We start from the raw sequence: 16,689 nt of genomic DNA, 5'->3' as shown, positions 1-16,689 counted from the left end.
ATAACTCTATTGAACCTTGCAGCTTGTTTCTCGCAAACAAGAAACTAGTGATGGGTCGTTCGCAAAAGATCCTGCTCTTGTAGGCTCTCGTTGGGAGCTGGCTCGCATATCAGAAGAGCCGAATCGATTTATAAAAATAAAGATATGAATAATCAAATGATTTAAATGAATCGAATTAACTAATTCAAAGAACGAAAAAAGAAATAAAATAATATAGGCCTAAATGCTCAAACGCACACACATTTGTTATGACTGTCTGCTCAGACTAGCAGCCTCACCTGTTGTTTCTGTCAATCAGACACACTGTGTCAGCCAATGAAATGAAAGCCAAAGATGCGTGAGGGAGGGCGGAGCCAATTCAACCACAGACTGTCTCGTTTGGAAGGCTGCATGCTAGGTAGGACGAGTCCTTTGAAGGCTGCAGTTTAAACAAGTCTTGTTTAATCGAGACGGCCTTCGTAGGACAAACGGAAACAGAACGTAACATGGTTGCTATGACAGCACGCCACTCTTTAACAAGCGCGGGCGCTTTGAGTAACAAGGGAACAAAGTCCCTTTAGAAGGGAATGTATGAGGTATATTTTAGGAGATTTATAATGATCTAAAGAGGAAAAAAAATATTTTACAGGTGTACTTTTAGTCCTATAATTTATTGTAATTATATATTTATATCATTACACATATTATATACTCTGCACACATCTACTGAGGTACTTCAACTTGGGAATCAACATTACTTGTGTTTGAACATTTCAAAAATGGCTTAAATGGTTTAGACATTTATGTTGAAGCAAAGAATTGTGGGTTGTGAGTTCCCACGAAGGATACACCTCATGCATCCTCCGAATTCCCGTGAAAGAAGGTCTCATTCGAAGGTCGCATTCGGAGTATCCTACTCGCTTTTCTGAAAGGAGACAGCCTCGATGACGAATGCGACCTCCGGAGGACACATCCTTCCAAACGAGACACAGTCACACACTTAGCAGCCGAGGAGAGAGAGGAAGGACAGCTGTGAAAACAACAGCTGGAAAGTGGAAAATCTCATAGAAAGCCGGTTCTATGCACAACCCACACAAGCATATGCAAACTGTGCACCCTAATAATTTAATTTGAACACCAAACATAGTCGAGCTATCGCAAACTGTTTGACTTGAAAAAAAATTAAACACATTTTAAGAGCCATTTGGGAGCCAAAAGAGCCAGCTTTTTTTGGTGAGCTGAACCAACCGAGCCATCTCACTGATAAGAGCCAGAATTCCCATCACTAAAAGAAACACGTTAACAGATTAAATAAACTTTTTGTACTGTTTAACATACATGGTTTTGCTAAGAGTTTACCAATAATTAACCAGCCATTATTCGGATAATCTCTCAGTATGTGCTTCATGGGAAAAGCAATAAAAACTAAAGTTTCAATAGTAATGTACACAACCTCAACCTAACCGTTAGCTCCACTCTTCACAACAATGGTGACAAATTCAACATGATAAAAACTTGCCTAAATCCCGACATAACAGAACATTTAAAACTAACTAGTCACCTACTGGTTTCATTTTGCAGAGAAATATGTTAAAATAACACTTAATTAACAAATGTACTCTCCCAATCCAGTCCCACGCAAAGCATGCTGGGAACTGGAAATCCCCTACCTGGTTTCAGCAATACATTGGTGCAACAAATATTATTCACATAGTCCCAACACAGTTGGATTAAGTGAACATGGATGTATTTTACACAATGAAATTAAGTTGAGATCAAATGATCAAATCAATTGTGTTGCATTAGCTCATTTTAATCAAGTTAATTGAGCAAGCAGTTAATATCATGTTGGGTGAACACCATCCATTAAAAGTCTGAATCCATTTGCACATTTCATAGCAATGTGATCATATCACTTTTTGATGACTGTTGAATATCACTCGGACTTTACACAATTTAATTATGTTCTCATCTCAAACATAAATGTATTATGTTGTTTTCAAGTGTAATGCTTTAGGATGTTCATTAGAGCTGCTTTCCCTTTTTTTTTTGGTGTGAACACATGTTCATACTACACCGTTTCAAAACATGACTTATATGAACAAAACATGAAAGTCTAGCCAAATAAAAGTTCATATTAGCACATTAATGTAGCTGTTTTATTTTGTAGAAAACAATCACGAGACCACAGGAGACAAAATATTACAGTCTTATCAACGGCTCAGGTTGGAGACCATTTCCTAAAAACTATTAAATAATCTTTAAGAAAGTATTATAATAACCAATCACTTTATTTCAGTTATTGTGCATTTTTGATAAAACATGTATTATTTGTTTTACTTTATATTTCAGTTTCATTGCAGTCGTGCCGCCAACACCACCTCCATTTTATGAAGCTGCGTCGTTTAACAGATCACAGGTAAAGAGGATCATGTCTGTTTGTCATTGATTTCTTGTTTGCAGTTTTCCTCATCACCTAATACGTATGCATTTGGCGTGTCTTTGTACCTAGGACCTCAAAAAATCGAAACCTTTTACTAAATCCATGGAGAACTTGATGGTGTCTGTCAGTGCTCACATAAAAAGTAAGGCAATAATACTAGAAACTCTTCTATGTGAATACTCAGATATTACCAAGAGATACATAACTGAATTAGAATTGTATAGCTATTTTCAGTGTACAGTATGTGTTGATTTAAACGTGACATGTGTAGTTGTAACTACAGAATGTTATCCATGGCTGCAAATCAGCCATTCCTGCATATGTTTACGTCAGTCTGATCTTAGATATTTGGTCTGTTCCTGATGCTAGAGCTCTCCAAATCTCAGAGTGATTTGAGTGTGGAAGCAGATCACCTGACTGTGGATCATGGGCTAGCGCAGGGCAAGAGCCAATCAGAGGGTGCCATTAACAGAGCCTACAATGTAAGAGCTGGCCATTTTCTATCTGTGTGGATTCAGAGGTTATTCATTCTATAAATTGTGCATCTAATGTTGAGAGCATGCTCTTAAAGGGATAGGTCACCCAAAAATGAAAATTCTATCATCGATGTTCTTTCAGTCTCAGTTACCATTTGCTTTCATTGTATAGAAAAATATGCAATGAAAGTGAATAGTGATTAAAGGCTATCAGCCATTAACATTCTCTGTCAATTTTGGGTGAATTATCGCTTTAACAAGCTTCAAACCCTGTCCTCTGAACAACCTTTTGTTCATCTGTGGCAACAATTCTGACTAAAGAACTTTTGCATACATAGAAGGTGTTGTCTAGTCTCAACAGTGACAACAGAGAACATTTACTGGAATTTTGATGTTTGAGGTGTGATTCTATTCTGGCAATTTCCCTCTGTGAGAAGTTCTATCATAAGTACCTCTAAATGTCAATTTAATGGTATGTGAACAGCACATGAGGTACATATAACCAGTAAAGGCAACCCAACGATTTTCCTGTAATTTACCTGGTTGCATGTGTGAAAGGGGCAATGGTGTATAATCTTTAATGGGTTTAGAAAGGGAAGGTTTCTGTTTGAAAGGCTCAGAGACTGTGCTACTGCACTAAATATGTAATTAAAAGGCTGCACAAACATGCTTTCTGCAGAGAAAATGAATGTGTCATAGATGAATGGTGTTCTAAATATGTGGCTATGGTCAGAAGTCAGTGGTTTGTATGATCAGCTGCATCAATGAACCCATGTGATGATGTGTGGGTGGTTATTGGCCTTCATTGCTGTTGATGTGTGAATGGAGATCTAAATTTGTGGCTGAGCAATGGCACTGGTAACACTTTACATTACAGTTCCCTTTATTAATTGATAACAATTGTTTATTAATTAATAATAATACATATACAAATATGTTATAATTAATTGATATACAGTTATTACAACATGCATAAAAAGGTTGACCTGCTAAACCATTAGCACTGTTATTCACATGTTATAACTGCTTAATAACACCTATTCAATTACCTTAATGTAAAGTAGATACAGATGTAGTTACCAACATTATAAATCTATGTACATAATTTTCAATATGATTTATTGGTCATCAAGTCTTTCTTTTGATTTCAACTTTACAAAGAAAGTGACAACACAGGTGAGTCAAGACATAAAAATGTTCTCTTGAATGAGAAAGTACCCACCCTTAATACCGGCTATTTCTAATTAGGAATGGCAAACCAGATTTGACTTAAAAAATTGGGGAAGAGAATTAGCAATCGTTATCTCCTATGTTTGAGTTGTTTTATATAAGCCCCAGAGTTTCTCCCGATTCATTTTTGAACTAAGAATGCCATTTATAGATACTTGCTCTGCTAGAAGTGTGATGTCCTAACTGTTATCATACTTTCACAGCTGTGCAAAGCTCCAAGTCTACCTAATCTATCCCAAAACACCAGAGACACAGAGCAGTATGGTTCAGCAAGTACAGTCTTCCTAACAGATGACGATGTTTCATACACATCTGCATACACTGATGAGCAAAGGGTGTGTATTTGCACAGCATTTAATCAGATTTCAGTTTAATCAGATAACTGTTACTTGAATAACTTGCAGGAAACAGAAAGCACAAGGTTTGCTGATGTCTGAAAGTTTCACTGATAAGACATACTGATTAGATAACACTTGCAGGCTTGCAATCGTCAATGTTTGTCCTATTGATTCCCTAATTTTATCTTTAGAAATCAGTATTAGATAAAACAAATTCTTAATGATGAATAAACATGAATTTTATAAAACTTCTGCAGGACAGCAATGGCAGCATGGTAATGGATGATGGAAACACTTGGGTAACTGGGGAAATAGAGATTGCCATTGCTTACAACAACAGGATGTCCTGCTTGGAGATAACTATCAAAGCTTGCAAAAATTTGATGTTTGGAGATATGACGAAGAAGAAGAAATGTTACCCGTAAGTTGTTTTGTTAAAGTGTTGGCTCTTTTTAATATAATGGAAGTGAATAGGAACTGGGGCTGTCAAGCTCCAAAAATAACAAAAAAGCACAATAAAAATATCATAAAAGTGGTCCACACGACTTGAATATACTACCTAAGTCGTATGAACCACATTTATGATGCTTGTATCATAATTATTGCCATTTTGGAGTTTGACAGCCTCAGTTCACAAATATTACATGGGAAAGAGTAGCCTTCAGAAATGTATATTTTGTGTTCTATGGAATAAAAAAAAAGTAATGGTTTTGGAACAACATAATGGTGTGTAAATAATGACAGAAAATGTTTCCACATTCAGTAAATGTTTGCTAAATGGGAGTATGTTATTGCTACAGCATCTGAGACTTTTAGACTCCACTACATGTCATTTATTTCTGAAACACAGGTATGTGAAGGTTTGTTTACTCCCAAAGAAACATCAGAATAACAAGATGAAGACGACAGTCAAGAGAGGACATAACCCGATTTACAACGAAACATTCATGGTGAGTATTAACAAACAAAAGTCACTGTTGATGATGGAGTTTACAACTCAAAACCAACTACAAACCCGATTCCAAAAAAGTTGGGACACTGTACAAATTGTGAGTAAAAACAGAATGCAATGATGTGGAAGTTTCAAATTTCACTATTTTATTCAGAATACCACATAGATGACATATCAAATGTTTAAACTGAGAAAATGTATCATTTTAAGGGAAAAATAAGTTGATTTTAAATTTCATGGCATCAACACATCTCAAAAAACGTTGGGACAAGGCCATGTTTACCACTGTGTGGCATCCGCTCTTCTTTTTATAACAGTCTGCAAACGTCTGGGGACTGAGGAGACAAGTTGCTCAAGTTTAGGAATAGGAATGTTGTCCCATTCTTGTCTAATACAGGCTTCTAGTTGCTCAACTGTCTTAGGTCTTCTTTGTCGCATCTTCCTCTTTATGATGCGCCAAATGTTTTTTATGGGTGAAAGATCTGGACTGCAGGCTGGCCATTTCAGTACCCGGATCCTCCTCCTACGCAGCCATGATATTGTAATTGAATGCAGTATGTGGTCTGGCATTGTCATGTTGGAAAATGCAAGGTCTTCCCTGAAAGAGACGACGTCTGGATGGGAGCATATGTTGTGTTTGGACTTGGATATACCTTTCAGCATTGATGGTGCCTTTCCAGATGTGTAAGCTGCCCATGCCACACGCACTCATGCAACCCCATACCATCAGAGATGCAGGCTTCTGAACTGAGCTCTGATAACAACTTGGGTTGTCCTGGTCCTCTTTAGTCCGGATGACATGGCGTCCCAGTTTTCCAAAAAGAACTTCAAATTTTGATTCGTCAGACCACAGAACAGTTTTCCACTTTGCCACAGTCCATTTTAAATTAGCCTTGGCCCAGAGAAAACGCCTGCGCTTCTGGATCCTGTTTAGATATGGCTTCTTTTTTGACTTATAGAGTTTTAGCCGGCAGCGGCGAATGGCACGGTGGATTGTGTTCACCGACAATGTTTTCTGGAAGTATTCCTGAGCCCATGTTGTAATTTCCATTACAGTAGCATTCCTGTATGTGATGCAGTGCCGTCTAAGGGCCCGATGATCACAGGCATCCAGTATGGTTTTCCGGCCTTGACCCTTACGCACAGAGATTGTTCCAGGTTCTCTGAATCTTTGGATGATATTATGCACTGTAGATGATGATAACTTCAAACTCTTTGCAATTTTTCTCTGAGAAACTCCTTTCTGATATTGCTCCACTATTTTTCGCCGCAGCATTGGGAGAATTGGTGATCCTCTGCCCATCTTGACTTCTGAGAGACATTGCCACTCTGAGAGGCTCTTTTTTTATACCCAATCATGTTGCCAATTGACCTAATAAGTTGCAAATTGGTCCTCCAGCTGTTCCTTATATGTACATTTAACTTATCCGGCCTCTTATTGCTACCTGTCCCAACTTTTTAGGAATGTGTAGCTCTCATGAAATCCAAAATGAGCCAATATTTGGCATGACATTTCAAAATGTCTCACTTTAAACATTTGATATGTTATCTATATTCTATTGTGATTAAAATATAAGTTTATGAGATTTGTAAATTATTCAATTTCTTTTTTACTCACAATTTGTACAGTGAAGAGTGTACAAATTGGTGGGTAAGAGTATATGAACAGATAGTGGTGGTGGCGTAGTGGATAAAGCACAGGGCTTTTAATCAGAAGGTCGCTGGTTCGAACCCCACGGCCACCACCATTGTGTCCTTGAGCAAGGCACTTAACTCCAGGTTGCTCCGGGGGGATTGTCCCTGTAATAAGTGCACTGTAAGTCGCTCTGGATAAAAGCATCTGCCAAATGCGTAAATATAGATAGAGGTGATGAGTGTTCATTGTCATGCAGGTAAAGTATGTGTGTTGTGTTTGCAGTGTGCTGTTGTTCGTGAGCAGCTGGTCAGCAGTGTAGTTCAGGCCTCAGTGTGGCACACCAGAGGACTCAAGAGAAAGGTGTTTCTGGGTGAGACATTCATCCATCTGGCAGACTGGTGTCTGGAGCACTCAGGAACTCAACGCTCTGTCTGGTGCAAACTTAGTCCAAAGGTAAGACAATCAAACCGATCTGACCTTATTATTGCAAACTCTTCAGCATTCAGCCAGTCCTTGATGTCAGGTTAAGTAGAAATGAAATGTCTCGGTTATGTTTAATCTCGGTACCCTGAGATGAAGGGAACGAGATATTGCGTCACTAAGCTGACACTATTGTGAGTGTCCTTCTACACAACCTAGTTGAAACCTTTCTATAATAATGGCAGTATTGCTTTCTTTGTTTAAGTGTTTGTTTAAGTGTTTAAGCCCTGACATTTTAGGCGTGAAGCTGACCAGTGTAAAAGCAGGTGCACAAAAAACATTCCTCAGCATCTTCTAACTGAGGGACAAAGAGCGCATTGCTCGCACATAAAAAAACCTGAGTCCGTAGTGCGCCAGCTTACGCAATGTCTCGTTCCCTTCATCTCAGGAAACCGAGGTTATATACATAACTTAGAAGTTCCCTTATGATTCAGTACACTTGACAATCTATCACCAAGCTGACGCTATGGGGAACAGATTCCCATCACGCCACACTACATGACATGACCTTCTCATAGAGGCAACATGACGCTGCAGTACCGCGGGACGGCGACTGACATAAGTATGCCTCAAGTTAATGACCCTCATGGTGAGCCAGGAGGATAACTATGGTAATATAGTATGATGAAAGCTTATTTGTAATAAAAGTGCCAGTGACTTACAATGGTCAGAATGCAGGATTTGTATAAAAAGTCAGGGAGCCTGTACTTAAAAAGAAGGGCATAAGATGTTTGGCCAATGAAATAGCAAGCGCTCTAGACAAAGATGACTTGCTATAAGAAAGACGTTACGTCTAGGTTGTAAAACCTTGCGAATGTGTTTTGAGAAGACCATCCTGCTGCAGAACATATACAGGAAACACCGTTTGACCATGCCCATGAAGGGGCCACGCCCCTAGTTGAGTATACTTAAACACCAATTGGGCAATTCACACCCTGCGACTTCGAAGCCAGGGCGATTTCGTCAATGATCCAGTGAGAAAGTCTCTGCTTGGAGACGGCCATTACTTTCGTGCATCCTCCATAGCACACAAAGAGCTGGTCAGACAGTCTGAATTGGTGGGTGCGCTCAACATATGTGTGTAGCGCTCGCAAAGGGCATAACAAATGCTGTTAAAAGGGCAGTTCCTAATACTAATTAAATGGAGGGTAAAATGCTTGAAAGTGAACAACCTTCACTCTGAAGGGTGTGGTTAGAACCTTTGGCACATAGCCTTTCCTGGGTTTGACAGTGTTTTTTGAAAGACCCAGACCAAACTCCAGACTTGAATTGTCAGTCACCGACTTGCTTGCAAATCACTGACCAGTTTTACTGAGGCCCAAGCCAGCAGTGATGCGGTCTTAAGAGAAAGCACATGCAATTCAACTTAGTCAAACTTAGGCTCGAATGGAGGTCCAGCGAGCACTTTTAGGACCAAAGCTAGGTCACAAGTCGGGACTGTAGCCGGGCAAGGGGGATTTAGCCACACCGCCCCCTTAAAAAATATTATAATTAAACCATGTTTGCCTATAGAGGTGACTGATTCAGGTGCGTGATACGCTGATATAGAAGCCACATAAACTTTGAGCATTGACAGAGTGAGCCCAGCATCCAATCGCTCTTAAAGAAATATATACGAATTTCAGGTATGGGGCAGACTGGGTCATTGCCATTTGAAAAGCACCAATAAGTGAACATATTCCATTTCATTGCATAAAGGCGTCTCATGGACGATGCTCTAGCCTGTAAAATGGTGTTCATAACGGAGCCATTTCTGCCTCATCTGCTGGGCTCTGTTTAAAGGCCACACGTAATACATAATTGTGTTTCACTGACAATACGTGGGACAGTGCATCATGGTGACTTATATATGCCACTACCGTTGTGTTGTCCGAATTAATCAGAAAGTGGTTATTCACAATATTGGAATGAAAAGCTCTCAAAGCTAGAAAGACAGCCAGTAGCTCTAGGTGGTTGACATGCCATGCCCTTTTAGCACCTGTCCAGGTGTCGAAAGTCAGGCGTCCATCACACACCATGCCCCAACCTTTGTTGGATGCATCTGTGGTCAGCACTTTCCTTCTGAAAAATTGACCCAGCATAACACCCTGTTTTTAGAAGGTGGTGCTGTCCATGGTGCTAGAGCAGCCAGACAGCGGCGAGTCACCACAATGTGCATGCGCCCCAGCCAGTAATGGAGTGGTCTCATGTGTAACAGTCCTAACGGTATGACGGTGGATGCTGCTGCCACAAAGCCCAACATTCTCTGAAATGACTTCAGCGGTAATGTTTTTCCAATTTCAACTGAGGCAGACACCGAACAATGGCCTGTACACACTCGTTTGTGAGGTGCGCATGCATGTTTGTGGAGTCGAGGCAAACTCCTAAAAAGGATATATACTGTCTAGGTAAAAGTGTTCTTTTCGCCCAGTTGACATCAGGCCAGATTTTCCATATGGCAAAAGTAGCAAGTCTCTGTGTTCGATGTTCGATTGGCTGATGATAACCAATCGCCGAGGTAATTCAAAACATGCACTCCATTCATTTTCAATGGGGTGAACACTGCATCGATACATTTCATGAATGTGCAGGGAGCCAGAGACATACTAAAACGAAGGACTTTAAATTGATACGCTGTTCCCTCAAACGTGAATCTAAAAAGCCGCCTGTAACGCGGTGCATTTGGTACATGAAGTACGCGTCCTTCAGATTGACTGATGCAAACCAGTCCTGAAGACGGATGTGCGATAAGATACGCTTGCGTTAACATTTTGAATGGGTGCATCGCGAGCATGCGATTTAAGCATCTTAGAACTAGCATGTGCTGAAGCTTGATTTCCTTCTCCAGAACAAGGAAATAACAGCTGTAAATCCCGCGTTGTGTGTGTCGCAGTCTGGGGCAGTCTCTATTCAATTTTTTGCAAGGAGACTGTGAATCTCTGCACGCAACATAGGCACATCCTGTGGACATTTTGTGTGGTATTTATATTGTTTCATTTCACCCGATTACAATTTTGATTGGCATGTTAAAAAGAATAAGACTTTTTAATAATGTAACACTTCTGTGGGCTGAAAAGTTACATTTTAAAAAAATTAAATCCTTTTCTATTGCACGGTGTCATTTTCTCGTGTCCCAAAATCTGCATGTCAAACATCTTTGACAAAAATAAATGCTAAATCATTGGATTTCTATTTTTTTAAGAGTTTAGTGTTACATGTATTCTTACTAACATGTATTCCTTTGTGGTAAATGTGTAATTTTAACACTGATAGTGGATGTTTTTTGTTCGCTGGAACACTGCAGGGGAGCGGAGAGTCTTCTCGTTGCAGTGAAGAGCCCGCATGCTGACTTGTATATTTCGATGGTGAAGTAGTAGAAGGCTTCTAGAGGAGAGACGAATTGGTGCCTTGAAGGAAGAAAATTCTGAGGAATGGTGTTTGCGAACCTGCTTTTTATACCGGTCAGATTCGCATCTAAAAGAGTGGGCTTCAACACCATAGACAGGGGCATAGCTTCTGGGAGGATTGGGGGGGGGTAGCCCCCCAATATTCAAAACAAGCAAATACAACCCACCCATTATTTAAACCATGATCAATGGAAACATGCATTACCATAGTCGATACTGGCATTATTGTAGAAAGGTGTCAACTAGGTAGTGTAGAAAGACACTCCCCGTAGCATCAGCTTAGTGACTGAATCATAAGGGAACCAATTTTTATGGGATAGAATATCAAAAATAAAAAAGTTAAGTTAAATGTATATATATATATATATATATATATATATATATATATATATATATATATATATGCTCTTAGATAATGTTTAATTGCTGAGTATTGAGCAAGTTGATTTGTGTGATACCATTGAGATGTATAAAATAAAAAAATTGAATAATACAAAACTAAATTAATATGTCAAGGAACAGAACAACACAAATCGTCATCATAATTTCTGCTGATTTCTGAAAAAATACATTGTTTTATGCATGTTAAAAGAGTAAAGGAAAAGATTACTGAAGTTGATTGACCGTCTTTCTTCTTTCATAGCAGGAACATCCACATGGGGGCAATGAAGAGCTGATACTCAAAGCACAATTAAATTTCCTGCCACAGAAATCACCACAGACTCACCCACATACAGATGGTATGAGAGCAATACTCTTTTAATCACTCTTTCTCTGTCATTTAAAGTCAACCCAAAATAGCAACCCATTTTTATCAACATCACATGAAAACAGGCAGCTTTGAATGATATACTGTAGATGACCGTATGAGAGAAAGATGTTGACTTCTTATGAACAAGTATTTGTATTGAGTGCTGAAATATTCAAATCATATGTATTTATGCAGGAATGATTATTAAACATGCATTATTTCGGAATGAAAAAAGCTTTTTATATATCTCTGTACAGATATTTTATTGGGCACACATGGACAGCTCATTGTTGTCATCACTGGCCTACCTAAGCTGCACTCCATGTCAAAAACAGCCTACATTGAGGGGTGAGTGTACATTGCAAATCCCACATTGAGTCCAAATTTGGGATTTAAAATCTGATTTAAACCTGGAAATAAACAATTAAAACAATTAAACATAAAATGTATAAATATCTGCAGTTTTTTTTAGGTCACTAATCAAATAAGCAAAATTGTGACATTGTTATGTTGATAATATAATTTGTAATTATAATAAAAAAAAAGAATTTTAAAAAAAAGGTAGAAAAATGCAAAATAGAAGCATTTTCACAAGTGCATTAAGACTTTTGAACCCCACACGACGTGAACAGGAAATCGCCAGAAAGACACATATAAGGTTGTGTGTGGGCAGGTTTAGCTAACATTAATAATTGTTAAAAAATACCCCAGAAGAATAGAAATAATTCCAAAACACCATGTGTCCCACAAAAGGTGAATGATTTTATAAAAGGATAAAATTAGTCTTTGTATAAATGTACAAAACTTTTAAAGTATGTATTTAAGGTTTGAGTTAGTGTAGCACAAATAAATAGCTAAAATCCACAACAATTGATGTGAATCTGTATGTGAAGGATATATAGGCCTAGTAGTAGTGGGTCACAACCTAAAAATGGATTGCAGGTCTGTTTGGCCAGCAGGGAAATACAATGCGAAATGCAAATAATAAGAAACAACTAACAATACACTGTAATCTTGGTTAGCAAGATTAGAAAATGCTTCCCATATCTCTTGTTGACATCAAAGGTTGCACATTCAATCAAACTGTTCAGTATTTTGGCTAAAATAATGTAACATTGTACACTAAATACCAAAATAAGTTGACCCTACACAATTGATTGAGTAAACTCGTTCTCTCAGTTAAATTGAGTACTGGCGTCTCCAAATCTTGTGTCTGTCCTAAAAACTATTCAAGTAAGAGTAAAAGAGTAGCTCATTTAAAATTACTCATGAGTAGTGTGTAGTGAGTACAGAGTTGCAAAACCTATGCCCCATTATAATGAACACTGTATGCCAACTTTTAAAATGAATCTCTTTTCTATGATAAACACTACTTGAATCTGATTCCCAAAAATAAAAGGGAAACAAGATAACAGAAATGAAAAGATTAAAAAGTTATTTTCAATACACTGATCACCATTTTAAATCATAATGTATGAAACTATTACATTTAAAATCAGTTTATGTGCAGGGTCTAAATTTCCTTTAATGACGACAGAGCGTTATTCTTTTACATAAAACATGTTCAAACAATGCAAGGAATGCTAAAAAATGCTAAATAAGCAGGATCATTTGGCACGTCATGTCCTGCACAATAGAGGAGGTAGAGCAGGCATGGGAAAAGTTGTTTGGTACAGGGGATACATCACGCATAAAAAGGAATAATTAATCTAAAAATAAATGAAAATTCTCTCATTTACTCAACCTCATGCCATCCTGGATGTGTATGAATTTCTTTCCTCTGCAGAACACAAATTAAGATTTTTGAAGAATATCTCACAATGAAAGTGAATTGGAGATAAAATATTGAAGCTCCACAAATCACATAAATCAGCATAAAGGTAATCTAATCCATGTGCCTCCAGTGGTTTAATCCATGTCTTCAGAAGCAATATGATAGATGTGGTGAGAAACAGATCAATATTTAATTCCTTTTTAACTAATTCTCCACCCTACTTTAACTTTCACTTTCTTCTTGTGCTTTTGGTGATTCACATTCTTCATGCATATTGCCACCTGCTGGGCAGAGAGAAGAATTTCTAGCAGAAATGGATTTAGATATTGATCTGTTTCTCACCCACATCTGTCATATTAATTCTGAAGTCATGGATTAAACAACTGGAGTTGTATTGCTTTTATGCTGCTTTTATGTGCTTTGGAGCGTCCAATTTTTGTCACCCCTTCACTTACAATGAATGGACCAACAGAGCTGAAATATTCTTCTAAAAATCTTCATTTTTGTTCTGAAGAAAGTAAGTCATAGACAGATGGCATGAGGGTGAGTAAATGATAAGAGAATTTTGAGTTCACAATTTTTCTAACAGGAAATAAAATGTCAATCTTTTATATTTCATCTAGATGAACCAACCAGTGGTGCTCTTGCTATGTGAGTGATGTAATGAACACCCCTGTTCTAGATTGAAAACATAGAAATATAGAAAATATATAAATATAACTATATATAGAAAACTACTCAAAAGTTTGATCGAAGACATCTCTCTTTATTCTGATAATGTTATTGCCCAGCCCAATTGATAACATTGCATTAATCTCTCAATTAAGCCCCATAATCTCAATGATAGAGTAGGAATAGATTTTGCGTGGGTAGAAACTATCCAGATTAAACTGATTCCAATATGCATGCCCTCATCCTCGAAATCCATGAACAAAACTATGCAGGGTAAAAGACAATATAACCCAGACTACATTAAATACGGTTATGTTTGGTACCGTGTTGGGTCGCCACTGTAATATCTGGGTTTTGAAGCAAAACCATTTGAGAACCATTGATATAGGGTTTGTGTCCATGGCTTCATGGTTTACTTCATACCTTAATTGCTTTTAATAATAATCTGAATAAACTATTGGCTACAATGGTGGTTCTGGCTTCTATGGCTCCCTGGGCGAACCCCCCATTCATCACCCCACCCGCCCATGCTAAATCCGCCACTGAATTCAGCTAAATGGCACATTAATGGAAGTCAGTTGTATTAATTGGGGTATTGGCTTGCCAGGATCCTGTGCCTTCCTGGAGACAGAGAGCTAGTGCAGAGGACTCAAGCGCTGAAGGCGGCGGCCAGTACCCTCCAGATGAACTTCAGCAGATTCACGCATCAGGAACTCTGGCAGGCCACACTGATGCTCAATCTATGGGAGAAAAACAGCTCGAGTCCCACTGATTGCTTGGTGAGATCAGCACAGCTGGGAGGAGGTGAGCTCTATACAGTACATTCACAGAACCACCTGACAGATAGTGTCAATTAGAAATGCTCTGTTCTTCTATTTGAGAAAAGCAATGTTTGGGAGTCTAAAATGTACATTTTGTGTTTACACACTAAAGCTGAAGATATGTATAAAATATCCATCTTAAGACAAATGTTTTTGTGTAACATCTTATGTGCCCAAGACTATTGCACAGTACTGTATGTTAAATACAAATATTATTTTATATAATTAAATATATTAAATATAAATATTTAAAGTTGTCTTTGAATTTAGCTTCTATAATGCACAGTATTGTAATATTGTGCACTAATGCACAGTAGACTTTTCTAAAAATAATCTGTCTCACCAGAAACACCTATTTTTGGGGCAAACTGGTTGAAAGAATATGGCCTGTATGATGTCACTCACAACCTCTCTGCCTATTTCGGCAGGATCATCATGGCAACGGCTCCAGCAGATGCCAGGAGTGTGGCATGACTTCGTTCTTCCACTGCATGCAAGCGTCAATATAAACATGAGCTCATAACTGAATAATGTGGATCCTTTCCATCAACTCAAAGGTTCGGGCAAGCTGCGGTTGTGCTTATAAACTCACTTAAAACAGCCAAAAAATATCCTTTCACAGAAAATAATGCCCAGCTTTTTCCTAAACCAACTGGATTGAGTGCCTCACGGCCTGTAGTCCAGACTCTCAATGAACAATGTATTTTATTTTCAAAAATTAACAAAGATTCACCCAGATCTGTTCATCATAAATCTTTATTTGTAATATAATAAACAGCTTTTCTTATGAGAAAATAAATAAATCCAGAAATTGTGACCCTTCGTGATACTTGGGGTTTTATAATAGCAACTCTTTTCTTTTTTATATATATATATATATATATATATATATAATCCTATTTTTTAGATTTACACTTTTTAATTTCATAGAATTCCATCAAATTGTATTGATTGTTTGACTTTAACAACATTAAATTAATAATATTTATGTAATTTTATGAAAATAAAATGTGTAAATCTTAAAAAAAAAACAAAGTGTGTGTGAATATACATATATAAATAAGTATATGTATATACACACCCTGGGTTGACGCAAGTATTTTAAACTCTTCATACTTTGGGTTAGTAATCCACACTGTATACCTTTGGCACCACAATTTGGCTTCATAACCCAGGGTTAAAAGTGGTGCTAACCCCTTTCAAAATGTCAAAAGTGGTTTTCTAAATTTCTACTCACTGGTGAAACAACCTGCCAAACTCCACCCGAGAAGCTGATTCTCTAGCCACCTTAAATAAACATCTAAAGACACATCTCTTGTGTGCACTTGACCCAATTACTCTTTCTTCTTAAAAAAAAAAAAAAAAAGAATTAGAAACTCACCTTCCACTCTACTTGTGCTTCTCTGAGCAATTTGCTACTTTGTATTACAGCACTTCTTATTTTACTACCTCGTTATGATGAATAGCTTCTGTTGTATTCTACATTTTTAAGTTGATTTGGATAAAAACATCTGCTAAATGAATCGATGTAAAATCTTTTAGTGTATAAATGTAAAAACAGTTGGTAAAACAATTGATTTTGATCGGACATAATTACACTTAATGAATTAACAGTGATGTAAAGTCAGTAATAGTGAGCATCATCCAGAGGTTACAAATACATTTAAGACCTACAGTCTCTGTAAAACGTGCCATATGGCAAAAACCATAAAAGATTTAGCAACAAAAATAATAAATTTTTCTGTAAGTGG

The 16,689-nt window shown here is 37.7% G+C and overlaps 1 protein-coding gene across 3 annotated transcripts in view; it reads left to right on the top strand.

Annotated features, from left to right (window-relative positions):
• LOC127621813 (synaptotagmin-like protein 3) overlaps nucleotides 1–16,314 on the top strand; it is a 33,591-nt gene extending 17,277 nt beyond the window's left edge. For 2 of the 3 annotated variants that reach the window (XM_052095554.1, XM_052095555.1), the window contains 12 exons: nucleotides 2,150–2,204; nucleotides 2,332–2,398; nucleotides 2,492–2,564; nucleotides 2,792–2,904; nucleotides 4,332–4,463; nucleotides 4,724–4,887; nucleotides 5,317–5,416; nucleotides 7,337–7,507; nucleotides 11,564–11,660; nucleotides 11,929–12,019; nucleotides 14,725–14,921; nucleotides 15,367–16,314. In XM_052095554.1, the coding sequence (XP_051951514.1) occupies nucleotides 2,150–2,204; nucleotides 2,332–2,398; nucleotides 2,492–2,564; nucleotides 2,792–2,904; nucleotides 4,332–4,463; nucleotides 4,724–4,887; nucleotides 5,317–5,416; nucleotides 7,337–7,507; nucleotides 11,564–11,660; nucleotides 11,929–12,019; nucleotides 14,725–14,921; nucleotides 15,367–15,461 (1,355 nt within the window). In that variant the 3' untranslated portion in view covers nucleotides 15,462–16,314. The remainder of the gene's footprint in view (nucleotides 1–2,149; nucleotides 2,205–2,331; nucleotides 2,399–2,491; nucleotides 2,565–2,791; nucleotides 2,905–4,331; nucleotides 4,464–4,723; nucleotides 4,888–5,316; nucleotides 5,417–7,336; nucleotides 7,508–11,563; nucleotides 11,661–11,928; nucleotides 12,020–14,724; nucleotides 14,922–15,366) is intronic. The other variant, XM_052095556.1, reaches the window with a different exon arrangement.
• Nucleotides 16,315–16,689: the final 375 nt, after the last annotated feature.

This window comes from Xyrauchen texanus, chromosome 28 (assembly GCF_025860055.1).
Source record: "Xyrauchen texanus isolate HMW12.3.18 chromosome 28, RBS_HiC_50CHRs, whole genome shotgun sequence".
In the NCBI taxonomy this organism is placed as follows: domain Eukaryota; kingdom Metazoa; phylum Chordata; class Actinopteri; order Cypriniformes; family Catostomidae; genus Xyrauchen; species Xyrauchen texanus.
This window is presented reverse-complemented; position numbering and strand designations above follow the sequence as displayed.